Source organism: Macrobrachium rosenbergii, chromosome 10 (assembly GCF_040412425.1).
Source record: "Macrobrachium rosenbergii isolate ZJJX-2024 chromosome 10, ASM4041242v1, whole genome shotgun sequence".
NCBI lineage: Eukaryota > Metazoa > Arthropoda > Malacostraca > Decapoda > Palaemonidae > Macrobrachium > Macrobrachium rosenbergii.
In genome coordinates, this window is record NC_089750.1 from 9,510,403 (window position 1) to 9,534,436 (window position 24,034).

Genomic DNA, 24,034 nt, shown 5'->3' on the forward strand with positions numbered 1-24,034 from the left:
TACCCACACTTAAAACTGCTCTGTGAATAGCATATTTTTGCTGTATAACCATTATCTCCTGCTTTTTAAGTTACAAATGTATTGTCCAGCCATACCAATATGGTTTGTACTTGTCATCACATTTACAAACAGATTCATTCCAATATATATCTGTAATAAAAAGGTATACTAATTGTATAGTGGTTATATGTCATTGTGTCTGTGATTAATATGAAAGCTACCAAGAGAAATCTGTTTGAGAGAACTGTTTACGGCAAGTTTGTAAGTTTTTCAAAAGAAGCGTGCAGCTCAAATAATGAAATTTTGGTATACAGTACTGTGTTTTTTGGTATACTGTGTTATGTACATATGTCATGTTATTTTTATATATATAATAAATATGTCATGATATAAATAGGATTTTTGAATTGAAGTTCAAAATACATCCTTCCTTGCCTTTCTGTTAAATTGTTATAAATTTAAATTGTAAAATAGTTATAAAGTCATTTTACAGTTTGTATGCAAAAGAAATTATCTGGTTTTAGATTAAAAAGAGGGCAATGTACTTAGTTGCAGCATTTAACAGAAGGGCAAATTTAAAGGAGGCTTCTTCATGAATCCTATTTTGAAACCCAATCTCGCATTATGGTAAAAAAAAATTTGCATCTGTAACTATCTTATTTATTGGAAACTACTGTTATTATAGAAGTGAGACAACTAAAGTGTAAAGTGACAATCAGGTATGAAAAATCTTGCAGATGTATATATATGTTTGTCAGTGTCTTGAAAGGTCAAGTTACATCTCTTGAAGCTTTCAGGGTTATGGAAATAAAAAAAGATATTTAAACAATCCTAATTTATTTTACTTAGGAATTATAATATACAGCTGTACAAGCACATTGTTAGTTGCTGTTAACGACCTCAAGGTCAACATCATGTAAAAGACTTCAGTGCCAAAGTCAGTTTGCACTTAACTATCAGTGGCACTCTCAAGTCTAACTAGGTGCTAAATATTCTGTATTAAATTACTCAGCATCTTACCAGAAGTATCTAATACAGTTTACTTGTCATTCTAGCTTTAAGGCAAGCTTTAGTCAGCAAACAAATTCTGTATTAAAAATTGGTAAAATGTTTAGTAATCAAGACAGCAGAATATCAAGCACACTAGACTGCAGCATTATGAGCACAGGCAATAGACATTTAAAGATCAGTAAGATATGTAACCAACACCAAAGTGACATAGATATTAAAATACGATGCAGGAGCATCATTTTCCCATTAATAAAAATTTAAGTGTATAGAATTAATGCTACTGTGGTACCAGCAACTGGAATCAGAGTACTAAAGGTACTTGTGAAATGCAGCACATCCCTTAGATTTCACATAAGAGTTGTTGATCTTGAAACTAAAAATGCATCAGATGAATTAAGACATCAGAAATGGTGTATACAAATATGGTACACTAATGTGGCACACATTAAAAAGTGTCTGGGAAAACATTTTATATGTTGAGTAATCTGTAGAAAGGGTAATTTATGTCTTTAACAGTTGGTGTACATTATGGTTTTTATTAACTGGTAAAAAAATTAAACACCATAGGTAAAACTGTCTCTAACATGCTCCTCCTGTTTGAAAGAGACTTAAATTCCTTTAACCTCAATTACATTATTTATACTAAATTTACATACTGAAGACTTCATTTTACTGTTTTGTCTACAGATTGCTCTACATTTCACAAACCACCACTCAATGGCACATTTCAGACATTATACAACACAAATATCACATTTTTGCCTTGTATTATAAGTATTTTTTTTTGACAGTTTCCTCTGTGGGCTGCCAGTGTGTAAAAAAAAAATTGTGGCATTGGCAAACTCAGGACTATTTGCCTTTTGACATGTGTCTTTGAGTGTTATTTGACAGTCTGATGTATCATACTATTGTATGAAATTACTAGAAGATTAAGCTTAAAGTAAATTTCCATGACTATAATTTTTTGTATAAAATTATTTGCATGTCATAGCAACTTGACTCTTGAATCAATTGCTTTTGACCTGGAACTTCTCTACTATACAACTTTGTATGATTTGCAAGTAAACAGACTTGCATACAACTAAGATTATCCAAGAAATGAATACTTTCAATACAAGGCAAAGGTTACAAAAGGAAAAAAATGCAAAACCTTCAATGAAAATTCATCAAAGTACAAATTTAAAGCTTAATAAGATGTAATCTTCTAATTCCTTCTTTTGATTTTGCTTTTGGATATAACTTGTCCATTCACTAATTAATGCAATCAAAGACATATTGATCTGACAAGTAACAAACAAAGCAAATATCCCAATTTTCCAAAAATAATTTGGCCAATGGTTAGCACTGTGTCAACTCAGTGGAAATTACTGAAATAAAAATAATACTAAAGAAATTATTGTCAAATACCAACTGCTGGTCAATTTCAGTCCATTATTAAAATAGATGAAAGCTGGCTCATTCCCTCGTGATGATTTCACAGCAATATAATCATCTGATGATTTCCAGGTCAAAGCATCATCAGTACTTTCAATAGTTTGTTCTACAGCAACCATACTGTTGGGCATACCATTAGGCAAATCATCAGTCATTTTATTAGTCATTCTTGTAATGCCATCCATGTCTTCTTCAATTATCAAGCTGCTTTTTCGTGTTCCATTAAGTTTTTCATCAATTTTCAAGAATGTCATCATTGTAATTTCAAAGATCTTGTTTGGGTCTGCCTGACGGCCACCCACACCTCTACGTCGACGTCCATATCCAATTTGGCCATTACTACAGGCAATCTGAAAATTAAATAAAACCATTATCCCTTGAAATTTGCCAAAATTATTCTATGCTAAGCTCTGAATCACATTAAATTTCTGCATGAAATACAGCTTACAGCAACACTGACGAGACTAAATTACATAGTCCGTTTCCACAGTAACTGCTTAATTTCAAATCAGAGGCTCTGAGCCACCTTGCTGCACTTTATTACAATATGTGTAAGAAAATCTTTACCTATTCATTCCTATGTAAATATGTACGCCTTGGTCAAGTGAGGAGCAACAGTTCAGTAGGCTGTGATGGTGTATACTTAATGCACACTTAGCACCTGGCCCTGTGCTGCTGCAAGGTGCCCTCCACACCTGGCCAGTATAATCTGTCTGCCTCCATAGTATGAAATCTAGTCCTTGGTTCCCTGTGAATAGGCCTGCAGCCACTTGACAGATGAACCCTTTCAAAATGACCAGACACACATCCCTAGTTATCCTCGTGCATAGCCATCCTTTCCCTGATGTTGCGGAACTCATGGAAGCACACCATCTCCAGTGAACCTTGAATGGAACTAGAGGGACATTACCTCCAGTGAGCCTTCTGTGGTTGCTCAGCTCCACCTGTAAGTCCCTGATGTGTAACTATCACAGATACACCACACCTCTTGTAAGCCCTTCACAGGTGCCAAGTTAATGTAGGGTCCACTGCGAAGGTTGTTGACTGACTGACTCCTCCTCCATGATGTAGCACTCCTGTTCAGGGTTGCTATCAGTGGTGGCAATGACAGTGCCTGCCATACATTCCTCTAGCTCGATATCTGTGCTGTCCAGTGTACAGCAGAGGATGTCTGCCAGACAGTTCTTTTTTATTGGTTAATACTTTAACTGTGAATTAAAAGTTCTTCTTCAATCTAAAGTGTCTTGGGTTGGTAATTTTCTTCAGTTCTACATTACCAAGGAACTTGACAAGTGGGTTATGATCCATAAAGATCAGGTTTGGACACTGGTAAGAAGAGCCTGGCTTTCTTAAAGCACTATATTACTGCCTGCATATGAAGACTAATTCCACACAACACAAAGGATCTGCCATCCACCCTTACAAGAAATGAGGGTGTTGGCAGTAAGGCAACTCAAGTATTGTTGACGGATGAAGAGGCCTATTCCCTCCCTACTCCATTCTTTTAGTGCTGCTGTGCTCTAGGACTTAAGTAATATGTGAGCCTGTCTCTAGCCCACTTGCATATGACACCTGATGCTTGTTCAAACTAGTTTTGCAGTGGCACATCCCAATATACAAGCTTTGCAGTCTGTTTCTTGAAAAAGTTTCTGAAGACTGCATTAATGATGTGATAGTGAAGGAGAAGCTGGTTAACAAATTCCAACCAAGGCTTGACCTCAGGGATGGTGAGAATGATAGGCATCAGGAAATTCCTAATAGCTATGAGACTGTCTTCTGTGGGCTTATAAACATGTCCCCAACCAGTAAAAACCTGATTAACTCCTGTAGAATCCTTGAATTATCAGGCATGAGTGACCCCTTTCAGCACACATTACAGTAAAGTTGTATGTGCCAAAATGTATCTTCCACAAACTATTGTCATGAAGGGTGTTGTCTGGTAGCACTCGAGATTTCTTGTGTGATACTCGTGTGTGTGTGTGATTGATTAAGTGTCTGGTGTAGGTATGTGGAATAAAGCCATGTCCCATCGGTGTTCTTAACTACCTTCACATGTCCTGGGGATGCTATGGGTGCAAAACATTCTTGTTCTAAGTCCACTTAATAACAGCCCCAATGTATGACTACTACAGCTTGGTTTGAGGTGTGTATACAGATCTGCTGTGAGCAACATGTGATATACACAAGCCCTACTGACAGAATTTTATATGTCAACCAGCATCATTCCCAACCAGTTACACACAAGCTATTTTACATATGACAAGAGCAGTCTAACAAGACTGCCAAATCACAGTTCTGTGACTCATTAAGGATTTGTTCATGAATGAGGACTAAAAATTGGGGATATGTACAGTTAGAGTGATTGAAAAGCTAGGTAGGAAGAGAACAACAGGGGCTAATGAGAGGCTGCAAAGAACCTTGAGAACTGCCTGCAGTAAGCTACTTAAACCACACAGTAAGCATTACCCTCTGCAGTATATGGGAAATAACACCTAATGAGTTAAGATAAAATTTAAAAATTAGCTAAGAAATCTGCATTCATGGCACTGTACCTAGTTTTTCCACTCAGCAGGATGCACCTGCATTAACTACTCAAAGCTGAGAAAAAAAAGAGTATAATGTGCCAGGTCAAGATCATTAAAAAGAAACTTACCCCTTGACATTTATCCAGACATACATCGATAGTGCCTCGGAAGAGAACATAGTTTGTCTCTGGGAATTTGAAAGCTCTGAATTTTGCTGACACAAGATCACCATCTTCTGTTACAAAGTTATCAAACAAAACCGGATCAATGGAACACCTGTGGAAAAGCAATACATATCAGTAAAACAGCTCCAAACTTTGGCAATATTTACCCTGTAGTAAACTAACTCCTCACATTTGTAGAGATAATGTCATGATGGAAGATTTTTTCTCATAAAATACAGTATGCACTTTCTGTAATATTAGCATTTTTTGCCTAGCTGACCTTGATTAACTGTACAGATATAGTACCAACTGGAAGTGTGAGACTTAATTTACGTAAATTCTACATAGCCTACATACAGAATATTTGTATATACAGTACATAATGCATCATTTTCATTTAGAATCGAAAGTAATATACAAAAGCAATGCCATTATTAAGCAAAACCATAGGTGGACAGGCTAATACCATGAGAGGAAAGCTACTGAAAATGATACTTTACAAAGATATAAAATAAAATATGACATTTATTACACAGGTTTCCCAGCGTTTGACTGTATCTTGTAAAAAAATTATTTCATATGCATTGGTTAGCAAAAACTGCAATTCTATAAACTGCATATTTCCGAGCAGACCACTTTTGGGTACCGGTATGTTAAAAGATAATTTTGATCTGGGTCTACTATCTAATAAAAATAATAATTACCTTTGAGTTTATGGCACAAATTCTGCTCATCTTCCTAATGTGCAAATGATGGTATGAGAAAAACCGAGTCAAAAACCTAACCTAACTAATAAATAATGGGTCCTGATGTACAGTAATATGAAAGCGTTTGATTGTATCCACCTCAATTTGTTTACAGGTTCAGTGCATTCAAACAAGGGCAAGGGCTACCAATTCCCGAAAATTTTGTTTTCATGCTGAAAATTTAAATGTCAAAATTGCTGCCAATTATAATTCTTAGCAAATCGCCTAGATAATTATAAGAAAATTTCCCCCAAATTTGTTATGGGTTACCTAACAACCTTCCTGGTGAAAAGTGACCTACAGAAATACAGACACCTATGTATAATCTTTTATATCCACTACCATTCGACTGTATGCAGAATTTCATTACCAAAAAACCAAGGCACTGAAGTACCTTACACTGGATAAAATAACTTTGGTTTTCATGCCTTACTTACCCATTGAATATGATTGTTTCTCTCTTGTCATGTGTGTCTGTGACTTCCATATAATTCATTAAAATACCATAAGTACCAGCAGATAGATTATCCAAATACACCTGAAATAAAACCACCATTAGGTACCAGCAGAATAGTAACCAAATATGCCTGAAATTAAACCACCTAACAGGGTGTGAAGGTTGGATATTCAGACTCCAAGAACAATAATTTAACAGGTCTTGCTTTTGGTAAACTGTTAAAATATAAAATGACATTAATTTACCCAATAACAAATCATACTTAAAATCATGCAATCTACTATGGTCAATTAACTCACATTTATGCTTCATACAATTCACGTATTGAAACGAAGTGTATACAGCATAGAGCCAAACTGGCAACTCCTCACCGGCAACTTATGTTTATAACAATGTTTCTCTCCATTTTCCGGAACTGATAATTTCTCAACCCTCAATCTGCTAAATTTAAGCTTTCTTCTTTTAACTAGGATATGACAAATCTCTTCTAACCCCAATTAACAGATTATCATAACCTCCTTCCTTAAAAAATACTACCTTTCTCTGCAAGGTCTTTTTCCCTGCTTACATACCTCCATCGTCAGGGGAGTTCCTGGTCGTACGTTGATCTGACCACCAACCAAATTGCCGTTCTGCCTCACGCCAACGTTCAGGATGGGAATTGGTGCCGTGCCGGACACTTCCGATGTTATTTCGATGAAACTGGCAACGCGAAAGAGAATTGGTTCAACACACAATACTAGGAAAATGTACGGATACTTGATAGCTACGTTATAATATACAGTATACTCAGATACAGTGCATTCTAATTCCCGTTCAACTAATTAGATAAACAGCTAAGGTACACAGACCAATGTCAAGTATTTTGGAAAGATAAGCCACACTGAGTAATTCTTATTTAATTTAGTAATTATCTAAACTGATATTTTCCAGGATTTTTTTGGCCAAGGTGCGCCTCCCAAGCTTCATAAACGACACTGACAATTTGGTGCTGAAATTAGCAACATGAAATGTTTAGCACACAAATGTATAAGATGTAGCTTTACTAGAAATTATTAATTATAGTTTGTTTTTCCTTCCATTAGTGAAGCATCTGTCACTGGATAAAAATTTTCATTATAATTCAGAACCATTGACAAATTTACTTTTCAAGTAGTTATTTAGGCAGTTGTAATCAACTCAAGAGGGCTCACAACATTTTAACATTTCGACCAAGGATGGTTTGGAATAACTGACTCAGTAAAGTACAAGAGAAAAAGAGAACTCACTCTGGTTCCTCAAATTCGGGTGGCAGAACATCTCTCTTGACGATGTTGTCAATGGTGGAATTGTCTGGAGCGATCCTACATTTCACTAACTTGACAACAGTCCTGTGGTCTGATGTCACAGCTACTCTGTGGTAATACACGGTCTCACCCTGTGAAGATAATTATAATTACAAGTACTAAAAAGTGCCAATTTCGATTGTTTGAAAAATTACAAATATATTATGATCACAAGCATCAAGAGGCATTCCAAGTAGGAAAGGAAATAGCAATTTCGATTGTCTTGGAAAAGACTTCAAGACAAGACACAGACAATAACTAAATAGCAAAACACTGTAAGAAAAAAGAAAATAAAACTGGTAGTTTAAATTACTGATACAGTATCTTTCTGTATGGGTAAAGATGATAAAATGACACCCAATGCGAGGAAAGATGGCCCTCAGACCTAAAATTTGTCTTGAGGGTTGACTCGGAGTGACTAGGTCAATCAATGAATCGTCTGTGTCCCAGCGAAGTTAATAGTGCAAAGTCTGTTATCAAAAACTCTAGCTAGAAAACACCTACTTCGGTTCTCTGTGCTCTTGACTGCTTTATGAAAGTAATTTCAAACAAGGACTTACCTCCTGATTCTAAAATCTGATTAAAAAACTCAACCACCTCATGTTTGTACGCATGTTAACTATACATTAACTTTGGTTTTTCACAAAACAACTTAGACCCAGAATTTGTAAGAATCTTAAATTTTAAAATTTGGGAACTGAGGCTCATTGACGTTCTGACCAGAATTACTTGGTCAAGTTATGAATCTGCCTGTCACAATTTTATCGTTAAATGTCTCTGATTACTTATCTGGGAGGCGTCGTCTAGATTCATAAAATAATTAACTGAACTCGATTGAAGCTGGAAGAATAACTCAGAAAATGAGTCTATAGTGTTTAATGGCGTGGGTCTGCGTGTGAAGGTGGTTTGTCAATCAATCCTAAAGAGGATAATTCACATGCTTTTGTTAACATATTAATCACTTCTCAAAGCGGGCATCCTATTTGAACTAATAGTCGTCCACAAAAGTTTCCACTATATTTCTGTTACATAATTATAAAATCAACAACTGGACAATCTGCTCTGAGGAACTGCAAATTTCCCTGGTCCCCTTTAACGACCCCATTCCTTACCGTTAGCTTATTCTTGACCCTGGTTGTACCGCAGACAAGTTCGTTGTCGAGAGGAAGCCTCAATACGTATTGGTTGTCCTGGAACGAAGTCTCGCAGCCTGGAAGCTCGCCCCATTTCTCTAGGGCGACACCTTCGACACCTTCTGCGTCCACGCGGACAACCATCTCCTGTCCCGTGCATTCAACCGCATATTGCACTGCAAGAAAGAACAAATGAGGTATTAATATTAGTCCTACGAAACGATATGACAAGCAGTCTATAATGTTAATTGCGAAACTAGATGACAAGCAGTCAAATATATAATTAATATTAAGTCAAATATCAATTTAAAAAAAGCAAAACCTAAACGATAATTCATTTATTCTGGTACTGTCCTGTATTTTCGAGGACAAAGCTTGAAATTTGCTTAAATTCTCCGTGACAAATTTTTTGTAACATAAGGTAATCGAATTTCTACTTTATTCCCATACCATTCACCCTGATTTGCCCTCTTTTTAGCCTACACTATCTGATCTTACCTAGATCTGTTGAAGTACGATTTAAATATATATTAGATTACAAAGTATTTTTTATAAAGCGTGCGTTTGAAAAATGCAGCACATGGAGAATTACAAAGTCCATTAGAATCCATCGAGAAAGAATATTCCAATATGCCAAAAGAACTATTATACATTTTGCTGTAAAATTCTAAACGATCTCTTCAGAATATTTTAGATTAAACCGGTCTTACGTCAGCATGGACTGATGTGGACTCTAGATTCTGCTCCAACTAACACAGACTAAGATCTCTTCAAGCAGCCTCATTACCTAATGGGGAATGTTTCTTGTATTCTATTTGCAGTAAACTTCCGTGGAAAACAGACTTAAGATTATGTAGTCCACTATAAACCTATATACTGTATATATATCGAGGGGTTGCTTCTCCTTTAGAGGACTTAAATACTAAGAGACATACTAAAGCACGATTACATATTCTTTAGCAATATTCTCATGATTTCTTCAGCTGCCTCAGTGCACGGAGGGAATGCTAATGTAGTCGAAGGTTGCGTGATTTCAAACTACAAGTAAGTCAAAGGGTCTCAAGACACAGGCTGGCCATGTGTTCAGTTTCTAAAAGTACACAGACCTTAACACTTCAAAAAGAGCAGTTATCATGCCACTAATTTACACTGGAGAACTTCGGTAACAGATGTCGATAATAAGTGTTCGGCTTCGAAAGTACGCGTATTTGAAAGAAATACCAGTCATCACGCAACAAATTTGCACTACTGCACTCGAGTAACATATGTGGTTAATAAAAAAATAACATTTCCATTTGCTAGTTATTGATTCTTGTAACTGTTCAAAATAACGACAGCTGCTATTGCTGCAACAGATAACATTCAAAGTGATAAAATGACATGAATAACCAAACCAGGCATTAATACTCTTCACCAATTTTTAGAAAACAAGTATATTGATGGAATTAACTATACAACGGATGTTTTTCCTCATCAATTCCTAAAAAGCAAGCATATTGGAATTACCTATACATCGAATAAAACATTCAAACAATATACTTCAACAATTCCTAAAATCCGAATATATTGATGGGATTATCTATTCATCGAATAAAATATTCAAACAACATTTCTCACCAATTCCTATTGATGGAATTACCTATACATCAAATACAAGATTCAAACAATATTCCTCACCAATTCCTAAAATGCAAGTATATTGATGGAATTACCTATATATACATCGAATACAACATTCAAACAATATTCCTCACCAATTCCTAAAATAAGAGTATATTGATGGAATTACCTATACATCGAATAAAACATTCCAGCAATATTCCTCACCAATTCCTAAAATGCAAGTATATTGATGGAATTACCTATACATCGAATACAGTATTCAAACAATATTCCTCACCAAATCCTAAAATGCAAGTATATTGATGGAATTACCTATACATCGAATAAAACATTCAAACAATATTCCTCACCAGTTCCTAAAATGCGAGTATATTGATGGAATTACATTACCTATACATCGAATACAACATTCAAACAATATTTCTCACCAATTCATAAAATGCATACATTGATGGAATTACCTATACATCGAATAAAACATTCAAACAATATTCCTCACCAATTCCTAAAAAGCAAGTATCTTGATGGAATTACCTATAAATCGAATAAAACATTCAAACAAAATGATATATATAGTTGCACCACCATTATGATATCCGCATCTAAAAATATTTTCGCGCTTCATGGGATTTCAGATTCAAGGCAACATATTTACTATTCGTTAAAATGAGAAAAATAAAATTTCACCTTGATTACCTTTCTTAACAAGGTGCGTGTGTGAACGTGTCTCTAGTGGTACCAAATTCCTTCTTGACTTTTTAAGACACTGAGCTCACTGCTTATCTGCTTTATTAGCGGCGTATACACGCCAAACATGATCAGCCCCGACCTCACTCTGAACAGACATGATGTCTATCTCGTTAGAGTTTAGAAGTTACGGCCACGTTTCAACAACGATATGAGTTTTGACGCCCAAGTGACCTTGACTGTTGCATACACCTCATAAAATGTTGACTTTCAGTCACCCATAAATTATACAAATCAGGTGTCAAGTTACCATCATCAAAGACATTAAAATTAGTACTTCAAAAACCTTCAAAACAAGACTGACTGACATATGAAAGGATCTGACATACAGAAACATACAGATAAGATACTGACTTGATGCTACTGGTCAGCCATCGGAATACTGTTGACGTGAAGAATTTATTAGCTGATACTTAGACACACGTCATTCCAGAGAGGGCAAAATAATAAAATTATATACTAATACTATGAACATATCAGTATCATGCAGATATAATTATGAAACCTTTATTCATGTCTACAATACATGGCAGAATCTAGAGCACAAAATACTATAGACACAGAGAGAGAGAGAGAGGGGGGAGGGGGACAATGTGTATCCAGTATCGTGTGAACATAGCACTTTAAAAATTGGTGGCTGACCAAACAACGCAAATTTCCAACGGTTGTTTAGCATTCCAAATCCTGTATGTCACTATGTTAAGGCAACGGATGCTGACGGCAAATGTACAGTTATCTTCTGGGATGCTCTTCATCTAAAGACACGAAGTTGTTATGGTTTCAAAAATAGACATGGCATGTTGCTTGTCAAAAGATTTTCGCTTGCCAAAATTAACAAGGTGCTCAAGTCTTCAAAACAGAACATAACTTCAAAATTTAATTGGCTCACTACCATCTGTATCTTCCTGGTTTATTTTTAGTGGCCCTCTAACTGGTCTTCTTCCGGCCAACCAGGCAGGGCCTATTCATTTTATACTTTTCTTGAATAAATTGCTTTTGTGTCAACTATTTTTAATACCCAGTTATGTCCCATGAGCTAAAAAGACGCCAACACTGCGATAATCAAGGAGAAATTCATGAAATATGTTAAAAACAATGAGAACGAAGAAGTTTAAGTTTTTCATGGGTATTGTGGATTAAGTGCCGACGTTTGAGACTTTTGGTGAACCAAGTAAGAGCCAATATCAGGAAATCCAAAAATTCCCGAAATAAAGACCAGGGACAAATATACTCAAGCCTCTGACTATCGTCAACGTTTTGAAGACCGCGTAACTTCTGGCGAAGTTTACATAGCTGAAAACCCCAAATCTTTAAAAACTGCGTTGTTTCTGCATCAGACGATATGTTCTTCACCCTAGTTATTACAATATTATAACCGTCTCTTCTAAACCCGTTTGAAATAATTATATCATACTTGGGATGTTCATCCCTTTGCTCATTCCTTCGCCTCCTTTCTCGCCAGGACTGAAACAAAAGCCTATTTATCTAATCAATGAGCCTCAGGTAATTCTAACAGACCCTTCTCTCACCGTAATCCTACTTTGGACACTCAAACAGAGCTTAAAAGAGTTCTTTCCTTTATTGTAGCTCGGTTCGAGGTAATGTCTTTTCTTCTTCAGTTAAGCTTTGACTGTAGTTTATCAAATTCATCTTTACGTAAAATTACCATCTTTTTTCCCGTTCACTTTTCAAAAGCCCTATCTATTGCTGCATGTGAGAATTAAGCGCTACTTTTTAACATTTTTTTGGCAAATTTCCATTGGACCTAGGCTAGATAATAGCAGGGGATCGCCTCTCATTTGTTATTTTTTTTTTTTTCCCGCTAGATATTGACAAAACCTTCCGAAACGACTTACCCGTCCCCGACCTTTCTCTCTCTTCATTTTCTTATGAATCCATTGTGCTGCTTGTCAACTCCTGCGACTTCACATGAGTAAACGACTGTCAGCACTCGTCTTCCAATCTGTTTGATATTTACCTCACAAGGCAGAAAAACTGAGGATAGACCCAAGCTGTTACAGTAACATTTCGAAATACAATCCTACGCTAAGTTTGTCAACGAATAATTCATAACTTTGAACGTATTGTAAGTACTATGAACACTATGTGATTTTGGCATTCCTTTAATATCAACAGCCACTAGCTCTCCCTCTCCCTCTCAACCGATCACCGTTATGCGATTTACGAACGACCATCATTAAAAAAAATAAGAAAAAGTCGCTGAGGCGAGAGTGTAGAAAAGACAATCTCCCTCCCTGACCCACCTTACGGGTAATTTCAGTTGCTCCTACTACTAGATCGATAGAAGAAGAAGAAGAAGAAGAAGAAGAAGAAGAAGAAGAAGAAGAAGAAGAAGAAGAAGAAGAAGTAGTCTAAACGGCATTACCACCTTCCCGTTACTCTAAAGACGTCAAGAAAAAAATACATTTGCATGCCAGTGTTCTTTCTCGCTCAATATAATTTCTAAGCACGAACTGACTTATTTCATTAAATGTTAATAATTATAATGTAGCCTATCAAAATAAAACTATCAAATACAAATTACGAATAAATGTAAATGAGATGCCCTTACATTGGTATTTAATTCATTACCACAAATGCTTCATTCTTTTCAGAGATATGTGTGTATATAATTCCAAAAGAAACATAGCTCGCTATGCAAAGTAGGCATTCGAGCAAAAACAGAATTTTGATAATGTTTCCATTAGACCATGTTGCTGTCATGCTGCCAAATTATGACGTCACTATGACGTCACTTGTTCCAATAGTTTCCAGACAAAGAAGGTGGGGGGGGGAAGAAAAAGTGAGTCTGGGAGGCAGAAGGGAGGCGGACAAGGAGACATTGACTCGCGTTAAAGAGAAAATGCGATGCTCAAAAGAGAAAATGTCATACGACTCTGGGTACCGAAAAAGCTACTGACAAAGGATACAATGGTTTTTACTTTTATCAAAATAAGACGGGTATACCAACCAAAAGTCCCCCCCCCCTCCCACCCTTCTGGTTTACTTATTATCTAGAAACGTCACTCCTTCCTTCTGCCCCCTACCCCAGTAAGGACTCCCCCCTCCCCTGGGTGACCTTGTCCCTTCTATCAAAAGGAAAACATGGATAGAATACATGCCACCACCTGTGGTGTGTTTTGGCAAAAACATATGCGTGACAAGTGACAGAGAGAGAGAGAGAGAGAGAGAGAGAGAGAGAGAGAGAGTCACAAACAAAGGATCTCATTCTTGCACAGGGCGTGAGCGACAATGATCTGCGAGCATCAAGAGTTCGCGTTCCGTATGGTCGACAAGCTATTTTGGCTGATTGGGCACTGCCTGGCCCAAATTATTTCTCCATAATTACCCACTGACATCTCTCACAGTAATGAGGTTTCTGCTCTCACGATGGCATTACTATTTTTTTTATTTTAAAATATAAATATCTGACAATACTGGCTAAAAGCCTAAAAACTGACCACTTTTTCTTCAGCAATAACAATTCAATGAAATATTACTCATATGAAATTTTTACCAATTAAAATATTGACTTTGCCAGTTTACTAACGAGTTCCTGCGGTTCGTCACACCAATAAAAAAAAAGTGGTCACTCAAATTCAGTTAACCAATCACATCCATACAGTCGAGAAATAGCAAGTCTCCTTTAATTACTTCCTTTTAATGCTTGTTAACATCTAAGAAGCCAATATGGTATAATTCAATTTTTAGCCAAGTTGTTAAGAAGCCATATGGTATTCACAGTGTGCCAAATTAAAAAATGTTTTTACCATAAATACTACATTAGCAGTTAATGAAATGGACACCCTCATCTCCTTAACGAAGATCGCTGACCTTTAAAACAAATAAACTCAGCAGAACATGAATATTTCTAAGTATTAGTTCCGCGACTGTTTTTACCTTGGAAACTGGTTTTTTCTACACTTTTAGGGCTGCTGATAAAGGAGACGTATTTGCTTGTTGTCGGCCAACTGTTATTTGGCCCGTAACTCTACTCAACAGCAAAGAAGGACTGTGGGTGGGGTTTTGGGTGGGAGAGAACACAGAAATGGAGCGGACATGTTTACGTTGTGACGCATCCCCTGGAGGAGGCAAACGCCAGGGAGCCATCCGTCGGTGGGAGGGAGCAGCTGAAAGGTTCAAATGTATTTCGCTGTGTTTAGTACTGGCACCTGGGGGTTTAAATGTATTTTGCCGTAAATTGAAACTTTAGAAGGACCGGAAACAAACATTCCCCCCAGCCCCCCTTTTTCCTCTGTAAGGAGTCGGCCTGTGTCCCAAAAGCTCCCCTATAAGAGTGCGCATGCATGGCAGCATTCAAAATAGCAGTAGTAGTGAAAGTTTTTGTCTTTGTAATGGCTACCTCTGTCGTCGTCTTGTTTCTATGTTTGTTTGGGGTTTTTCATCTCTGTAGTGCCGAAAACAGTAAAGTTTGGGTGTTTTCTCATTACCCATGGTCTACCCCACCCATAACCCCGCTTTCCACAGGGGTCCCCCAAATTGTAGGGTAGTAACACCCCACCATACCCCGCATTCCCATCGGGTCCCCTGACTTGTTGGATGGAGGGAGCAAATCACCTGTCCAGGTGGTATACCCCACACATAACCCCGCTTTCCCATCGGGTCCGCTATCTTGTTGTTTGAAGTTCTGTGGTTAATTACATGTTAATTGCAAACATGCAAAAAAAATTGAAGGTAAATCCATAATTAACCAAAAAACTGTAGAAAAAGTTAAGTTTGAAGTTTGGGTGTTTTCTCATTACCCGTGGTCTACCCGACCCGAAACCCCGCTCTCCCTAGGGGTCCCCTACCTTGCTGGGTGAAGTTCTGTGGTTAATTACAGGTTAATTACAAACGTGCGACAAAAAATGAAGGTAAATCCATAATTAGCAACCAAAAAACTGTAGAAAAAGTTAAGTTAGAAGGAAATCGCCTCCGCGGAGCTACTACTTAGACCTACCGCAATCTGCGGCGATAACATACAATCATCAACACCCACGCACTCCTCTCCCCTCCTCCACCCCAACACCCCCTTGAGGTACATAAGACTATCAGTTCCACCTGAATACTTCCCGTCCAAAATCCATCTGTGGAGGTAATGAATATAGTTAAGGGTCAGGCATGGCGTTAAGAAATTTTCCGTGATGTAAATAATGCGTGATAGTGAGTACACATAGAATCTGATGTGGTGTTTAGCACTGACAAAACACGAATAATATCACAATCACCTTGCAACTACTAAATATGCAGTGCAACCCTAGGTTATACTTTTGTAAAGCTAGGTTGGTCTTCTCTTAAAAAATGAAACCGACTTAAATGAAAAATACAACGGGTCCTAATTGTAATCTGTTGGCAGCTTAGTAAACATCAACAGAAGAAAAAATGACAATTATTTTGTCCATAGCAGTTAAATCATTTTCCATTTGACAGTCTCCGAGATCCGAACATTAAATTTTCGTCTGGAAATTACGCGAATAAAAAAATAGTCGATTTTAAACAGCCAATAGTATATATGGAAAGCATTCCACCAGAGTATAAAAATGTCAAGCAAAGGATATTCAAACCAATATACGAAAAACATTCACATTAAAAAACAATATGGAAAATTGATACGAACGAAAATTAATAAAATCCACCAGTTAAGTGTTGGGACAGGCAAGTTTCTCCCAAACTTAAAAACCACTCCCCGAAGAGAACATATTTGTGTTCCCTATGGAACCAAAATAAAGCCAGGAAATGAATTTTACAGCTTTAAAGAACAGTATCAAAGCCATCGGAAACCGATAGAGAGAGCAGAGAGAGTGATTTTTGCTTATAGCTTGTTGCAGTTATTGTTGTCAAGGTAACGTGGCTCCTATCTATGCCCACAAGCTTTAAATCTACTGCTCATGCGCAAACGTTAGAGTGTCTTTGAACTGGCATTATGAAGGATTAATTCGCCAATGAAGTGATGGGAAACAAAACTGCCGGCAATTTTTTGTTACTGTAAACAGTTACTATAAATATCAATCAGGATATCACATTGTCAATGTAAATAACACCTGATACCATGGATTCTCTTATTGTTTACAGATTTGCAATAAACTAATTAAGAAAACTGAAACATGGTCAAATACCAAAATTGAATACTGTACCCTATTAATCACATAAGCTGGTCAAGAAGACTTTTACAGGTGAAACCCAAAAAACAAACAATAACACGTATTACTGCTATAATAATTCCGCTTAATACCAAATATGCCTTCCACCCTTCCTACCAAGCACGTTAAACTCACAGAATCAGTCATAAGCTTTTCACTAACCTTTCTTCGGAGACTTAATGAAGACAAACTGATACCCAAGGGAATAAAAAGGTAACTAAGTCCTATCTAAGTTCCTTACACCACACGAAACGAGAAAGAAAAGTTTACTGGACACGATTATTACCAAACGACCTCTTTTACTGTTTCACAGGCGGTTAACCACACCATCAGAATTAATCATTTCTACATTCATCAAGGGTCTGGCAATAACAAGAAAAAAAGACTAAATAACATACGCATAACGATATATACACAAGTTTTCAAGCAAAAGTATACCAGTTAATACATTCTCAGGAATGTATTTGCCAGCAATTATTTTACTATATTTCATCTGATCTGATTGATATAACAAAACCCCCAGACTCATTCACCATAAACTTTTCAAATAAAACTTGATTTACTCTTGTACGACGGAATACACATGATATCCCATGAACACACATTTGTGTACAATTGACAATAGAGTATATCCAGTATCAAATAACTGGGACCACATTCTCACATAATATCCAGTTTACGAAAAGAAATCTCCACGATTATTAAGCAACAGAACAGTTACACGCACCGCAGGAATCCATCGAAAAACCACAGGCGATCCAATAAAAAACGCAAGGGATAGGGGATTTCGGGAATGGAACCAGTAGTTGGAAACACCCCTAAAACTAAACAGGTGCGCGTCATTACATGCGCACACGCACACCGTAACACTCCAGAATCTACGATATATTCAACGGAACCTTAATTACGAGGCTGAGGTTTTTCCTCGGTGGAACAACGCACAGTAGGACCTTCTGACACCAGAGGGGTCCTTACCATAGGATCTTTCAGCCGCAGGATCCCGTGTGTGGACAGGAGATGCCGTTTCTGTAGACTCGAGGCGGCGCCACACAGGAATGCTTGTTTTCTGGTATCTTTTGACATCTTTGAAAGTTCACACTAAGATTACAATACTTATTTTTATATTCACGCATATTCGAAGTGTGTTCATCACCGCGACGTCGTAAATAAAACAATTATTATTATTATTATTATTATTATTATTATTATTATTATTATTATTATTATTATTATTATTATTATTACTGTAAAACGCTACAATAAGCCTGAAAATGTGTCTAGCCACACAGCCTTTCACTGTTTAGTCAGAAAAGAAATGTACGAAACATATGAGGTTCTACTTCAGTCTGTAAAAAATCTAAAGTCAATGGCTTTACTTTTATAAACCATTTCACACACTTCATGATTATTATCCGATACAATATCTTGCAAATTAAATTTATAAACCTCATAATTCAATCAGCATTGCTGGTGTCTAAGTATCGTTTACAAAAATATCTTGAGCCATTATTCCTCATCATTATGAATTATTAAATATTTAAGACAAAAATCCATAAAAAAACCTATTACGGAAATTCTCACAATCTCTCTTTCGTCAAACAGCAATACATATATACCACACAATTTCTGCGCAGAATGGACGAGAATAGAACTTGATATTAATGCAAAATAAACTATGAATACAGGAAGCAAAATCTCTCTCTCTCTCTCTCTCTCTCTCTCTCTCTCTCTCTCTCTCTCTCACACACACAGAAACACGCGCGCGCGTAAAACAGGAAAGTACTGATAGCAAACACTACCTCCTTTTCGAGCAGTAAAAGTAAAATATATATATATAAACTTACATGTATATTGGTTCTTACTAAAACATAAGAAGAAACAACAACGACAGTAGAATTATAATGAATAATAATGTAGACCACAAAGTAAACAATTGTCCAAAAAGACATTTTAATATTAGTTAATAACATTAAACTCAACGAATGATTACAGTACGTAGACAAATACTCGGATAATTTCAGCCATCTGGAATGCTTTGGTTTAGAAATGTGGAAAAAAATGCTAGCATTCCTCTCAAAAACTTGGAGTTTGCTTTCCGCAACGATGAAAAATTTTTTCCAGAAGGAAGCACAAGAACATTGGAATAGGCGTAATGCCAGAGAGAGAGAGAGAGAGAGAGAGAGAGAGAGAGAGAGAGAGAGAGAGAGAGAGAGAGAGAGAAGGTTGTCGTAATAACAGCATCTCTTTTGAGGCTGAAAAAACGCTTCGTTGACAAAATCGATGTCATTCAGAAGGATCTCTCTCTCTCTCTCTCTCTCTCTCTCTCTCTCTCTCTCTTATTAGATCTCTCTCTCGTGCACGTAGTTTTACTTTTACATTTTATTAGATTTACAAAAAATCTCTCTCATTTAAGAAACGTGACTACTCTCTCAACAATCATTCTCTCTCTCTCTTTCCAGAAAAAATAGCTGTAATTTAATAAAAAAAAACTCCAAATGCCACAAATGACAAGCTTTCAGCCCGGTGGAAAATCAACAAAAGGACCCATATATCTAAAGCGTACACGACAAACTGGGAAAGAGGCTCACTAATTTTACTCTTCCCTTAGAGAGAGAGATATAAAACGGGGTGTGTGTGTGTGTGTGTTGTGTGTGTGTGTGTGTGTGGTGTGTCAACAAAAGTGTGTGTGTATCTAAAGTGTGTGAGAAAGAGAGAGAGAGACTCACCAAGTTTATGAGAGAGAGAGAGAGAGAGAGAATGTGCTGGTAAATAAAGAGAGAGAGAGAGAGAGAGAGAGAGAGAGAGAGAGAGAGAGAGAGAGAGAGAGATGAGAAAAGAAACTGAGAGAGAGAGAGAGAGAATGTGCCAGTAAAAGAGAATTGAGAGAGAGAGATATATAGAGAAAGAGAGAATGTGCCGGTAAATGAAACTTAGAGAGACAGAGAGAGAGATAGAGAATGTGCCGCCGGGAAATGAAACTTAGAGAGAGAGAGAGAGAGAGAGAGAGAGAGAGAGAGAGAGAGAGAGAGAGAGAGAGAGATTTGGTGCCATGGGAACCCGGAAGCTGAGAGGTCCGGAATATGCCTCAGCTGGAGTCCGCAAGGCCGTTTATTCAGCGACAATTATTTACCAGCTTCCGTTTTCTCCCATAAATTAAAGGCACCAATCAGCGGTGCTAGCCTTTGTTCCTCCCGAATTCTCTTTCTATTTCCTACACCAGTGTATAGAGGATTTTAGGTACCAGTACTACGAGGTTTTTCAGTTAAATGGCTTTAGTATTAAGGTGGATTATCAATCAAATAACTGAAGAGTTCAACTGGTATTTACACAAAGTTCAAGGCTTGCTACTGTCTGTCCTACAATGTTTTGTGCAGATGTTTTCAGACATATGAGCGACTTTTAAGCTATAGCGGCTCCAAGTTAGACTGGAATCTAAACCAAGCACAATGAAAGCAGTTTTTATAAGTTTCTGTTCCAAACTATATTGTATAATGGCATGCAAGCTAATGAACTGTGTTAGCGGGAAAAAGGACTTCGCATTATCTTGGGACTATTCAAATGGATTTTACATACAGTTCAATGATTTTCTTTGTCTATTTTGCATTGCACTGTACATTCGTTTTACTGTTTTTTTTGTTTAAACACTGAGTTGTTAGCTAAGGTGTGTTCATATTAACCTAGAATTTAAACCAGGTGTAATCAAAGCAGTTCAACTGGTAATTAAATAATGCTCAAGGATTCCTGAGTGAAAGGTCAGTAATGTGTCCTTTACGAAGAACATTCTCCTTCCCCCGCCCCCATAAAAAAAAATTAAAGTTCAGACTTTTTATCATGGACGACAACTTTTTGGTACCCTCACCATAATTCCACCAATTGATGCAAATGAAAGGCCCGCGTATTTGTTAAAGTGATGTCATTCAAAAACAAAGATGATATATATTTCGCAACCTGTCTTCCCTCTTTGTGTAAAGATGGGGAAACATGACAGAACCCATTTTAACATTTCTGATATTTCATTTGGGGAAAAATATACATCCCTTTCAGATTTCAATATCAGAATGGGTTACCTTTAAGCCACACAATTCAACTCTGACCTTCTGAATGTACAGTAGACTCTGAAGGCAGACGGTGGTGTGGGCGTAATGCGACTTGTTTCCGTAATCCGAAAGTTGAAGCTTACCAGACCCCTTATATCAAGAAGGGCTCTGACACCGAACAAGTTTGAAAGGTTGATAGCTTGCTCTATAATACTCTGACAACCAAAAGCAACGAACGTTATTATTATTATTATTATTATTATTATTATTATTACTTCTTCTCTAGCTTTTCAAGATTGCATGGCCTCACAGAGCCCTTTAATTTCGTCCAGGCTGGTCTGACAAGTCCAGAGATCCATAACAGGCCTCTTATTCCCTTTCATCACCTTACCAAGAGTTCGTGAAAACCCCACTATAAAGTATGTATGTAAATATATATATATATATATATATATATATATATATATATATATATATACTGTATATATATATGTATATGTATATATATATATGTATATGTATATATATATATATATATATATATATATATATATATATATATATATATATATATATATATATATATATATATATATAATAGCCTACAGGGAAGGCTGAGACCAACGAGGGTGATCACTCAAGCGCCAGAAAGAACAACTGGCGGAATTATAAAATCATATTCGTTATGCTTCCTCTCTTCAAGGTTGTAGAAACATCCAATACAGCCATTGGTTTGTAATTCTAGAGTCTAGACTGTTTGGCACGACTGGTATCAATGGCTTTTTACCGTGTGCGTGTGTGTGTTTTTTCTTTTTTAGTTGTCGTGCATGTAAGTAGCACGTAGGTCGGTACCTAATATAAGACTATCGAACACATCATTTGGAGAGAGAGAGAGAGAGAGAGAGAGAGAGAGAGAGAGAGAGAGAGAGAGAGAGAGAGAGAGTCTACAAATCAATCTAATTTCAAAGGGAGAGAATGTGTAAAGCATCCTACCCGCAAGTGCAGAGAGAGAGAGAGAGAGAGAGAGAGAGAGAGAGAGAGAGAGAGAGAGAGAGAGAGAGAGAGAGAGAGAGAGAGAGAGTTTACAAGTAAAATCATTTTAAAGAAAGAACGTACAAAGCATCCTACCTCCAACAGAGAGAGAGAGAGAGAGAGAGAGAGAGAGAGAGAGAGAGAGAGAGAGAGAGAGAGAGAGAGACAGAGAGAGAACATCAAATGCAGTGGCATCTACAAACTAGAACTCAAGTCCTTCTCGCCTCCATAGGGACCTTGACTGACCACCTGAGAGCCAATCCCATTTACATAAGCTTTGCAGCAAAGTACTACCAACCGTTTGTGTAGGCGTGTGTGTGTGTGTGTGTGTGTGTGTGTGTGAGACGGAGTTTTGGGGAGGGGTAGATTTGGGGGAGGAGGGGTGTTGTGAGGGGCAGTTTGGGAATGGTGAGAGGCGATTGGTAGGAGGGCAAGACTGATCACTACTCCCACTTCTTTCTTACGACACCGAAGAAACTACTCAGTTCTGGTGTTAGTGTTATTTGCTTAAAGCCTGTTAAATATATATAATGACGTGGATATTACTGTACATGCATTCGCAAGCAGTGTATACAATATACAGATACTGCGTGTTTAACTCAAACGTCAAGTCTCAGAAATTATCTTGTGCAAGAATGCTGAACCGAATGATGCACACATACACACATACACACATATATATATCACACACACACACACACACACACACACACACATATATATATATATATATATATATATATATATATATATATATATATATATATATATACATACATACATAATCTGTGATAGCCACAATGATCTCAATTTTTTATTTCTTCAAATATTTTTAGATACTCTTGTTACTACAAAGCCTTGAATCTGTAACGAATATCAAAATGAAAAACCCCAATTTCTGGAGAGGAGAATTGTGTTATCGAAATGTCCCGGTAAATCCAAAGCAAATCTCCACAGTCTATCTGACAAAAGTAAACTGATACGAAATATTAAGACACCCATGAAATGAGTTTGTAGTAAAGAGAATGTCCAGTTGTTGAAAAAGGGTGACTGACAAGGAGACAAGTAAAACTACAATTTCTAACCTTAAAAATCCTGGCAGTTATAAATTACTTAAAAAATATTTGACTTATAAATTTTTTTTTACTGATACGTGAAGAGTCTGTTCTAAAATATTGTTTGAAAAAAATGGCTTTCCTATTTTAAATAAAAACTCAACTTTCATCACTGAAACTAATGCTCTAACATATAATAAAAAAAAAAAACTTTGATTTCCGTTAAAAAAAAGTTAGGATTCCCACTGAAAAAAACTTCATGGGAAGATCTGCACCGGAGAAGAGGAAGCACTATCAGGGTCACTTAACCAATGGAGAGAAGAAAAAACAGCGGACTGGCTCACGGGACTCAATCTGAGGGGTTCGGTTTCACCGCGCTAACCGTGAGTGTGGTCCGCGCAACCAGCTCTCCGAAGAAACCAGATATTTACCTCCGTCGCTTCACAGTGCTGCTTTTGCAAGTGAGTAAGGACAGTCATAGATAGGGAGAAATGCAGACTTTTACCTGGAAGAGTCTGTGCTGAAACGTGTCAGATCAGGCTGGTCACAACAACAAAGAGCTACTTTTCTGAGCAGGAACCCGTGGTCGTATACAGTCAGCTTGA

The 24,034-nt window shown here is 37.0% G+C and overlaps 1 protein-coding gene across 3 annotated transcripts in view; it reads right to left on the reverse strand.

Annotated features, from left to right (window-relative positions):
- Positions 1-820: 820 nt before the first annotated feature.
- The window catches only part of qsm (Zona pelucida superfamily protein qsm), a 172,309-nt gene continuing 149,095 nt past the window's right edge, over positions 821-24,034 (reverse strand). Inside the window, exons 1-7 of one of the 3 annotated variants that reach the window (XM_067109861.1) lie at positions 18,033-18,060; positions 8,775-8,971; positions 7,606-7,754; positions 6,910-7,039; positions 6,318-6,418; positions 5,099-5,246; positions 821-2,795 (exon numbers count right to left, since the gene is read on the reverse strand). In XM_067109861.1, the coding sequence (XP_066965962.1) occupies positions 2,376-2,795; positions 5,099-5,246; positions 6,318-6,418; positions 6,910-7,039; positions 7,606-7,754; positions 8,775-8,971; positions 18,033-18,045 (1,158 nt within the window). In that variant the 5' untranslated portion in view covers positions 18,046-18,060 and the 3' untranslated portion in view covers positions 821-2,375. Of the gene's footprint in view, positions 2,796-5,098; positions 5,247-6,317; positions 6,419-6,909; positions 7,040-7,605; positions 7,755-8,774; positions 8,972-17,467; positions 17,488-18,032; positions 18,061-24,034 lie in introns of those variants that run through there. The other 2 variants (XM_067109862.1, XM_067109860.1) reach the window with 2 other exon arrangements.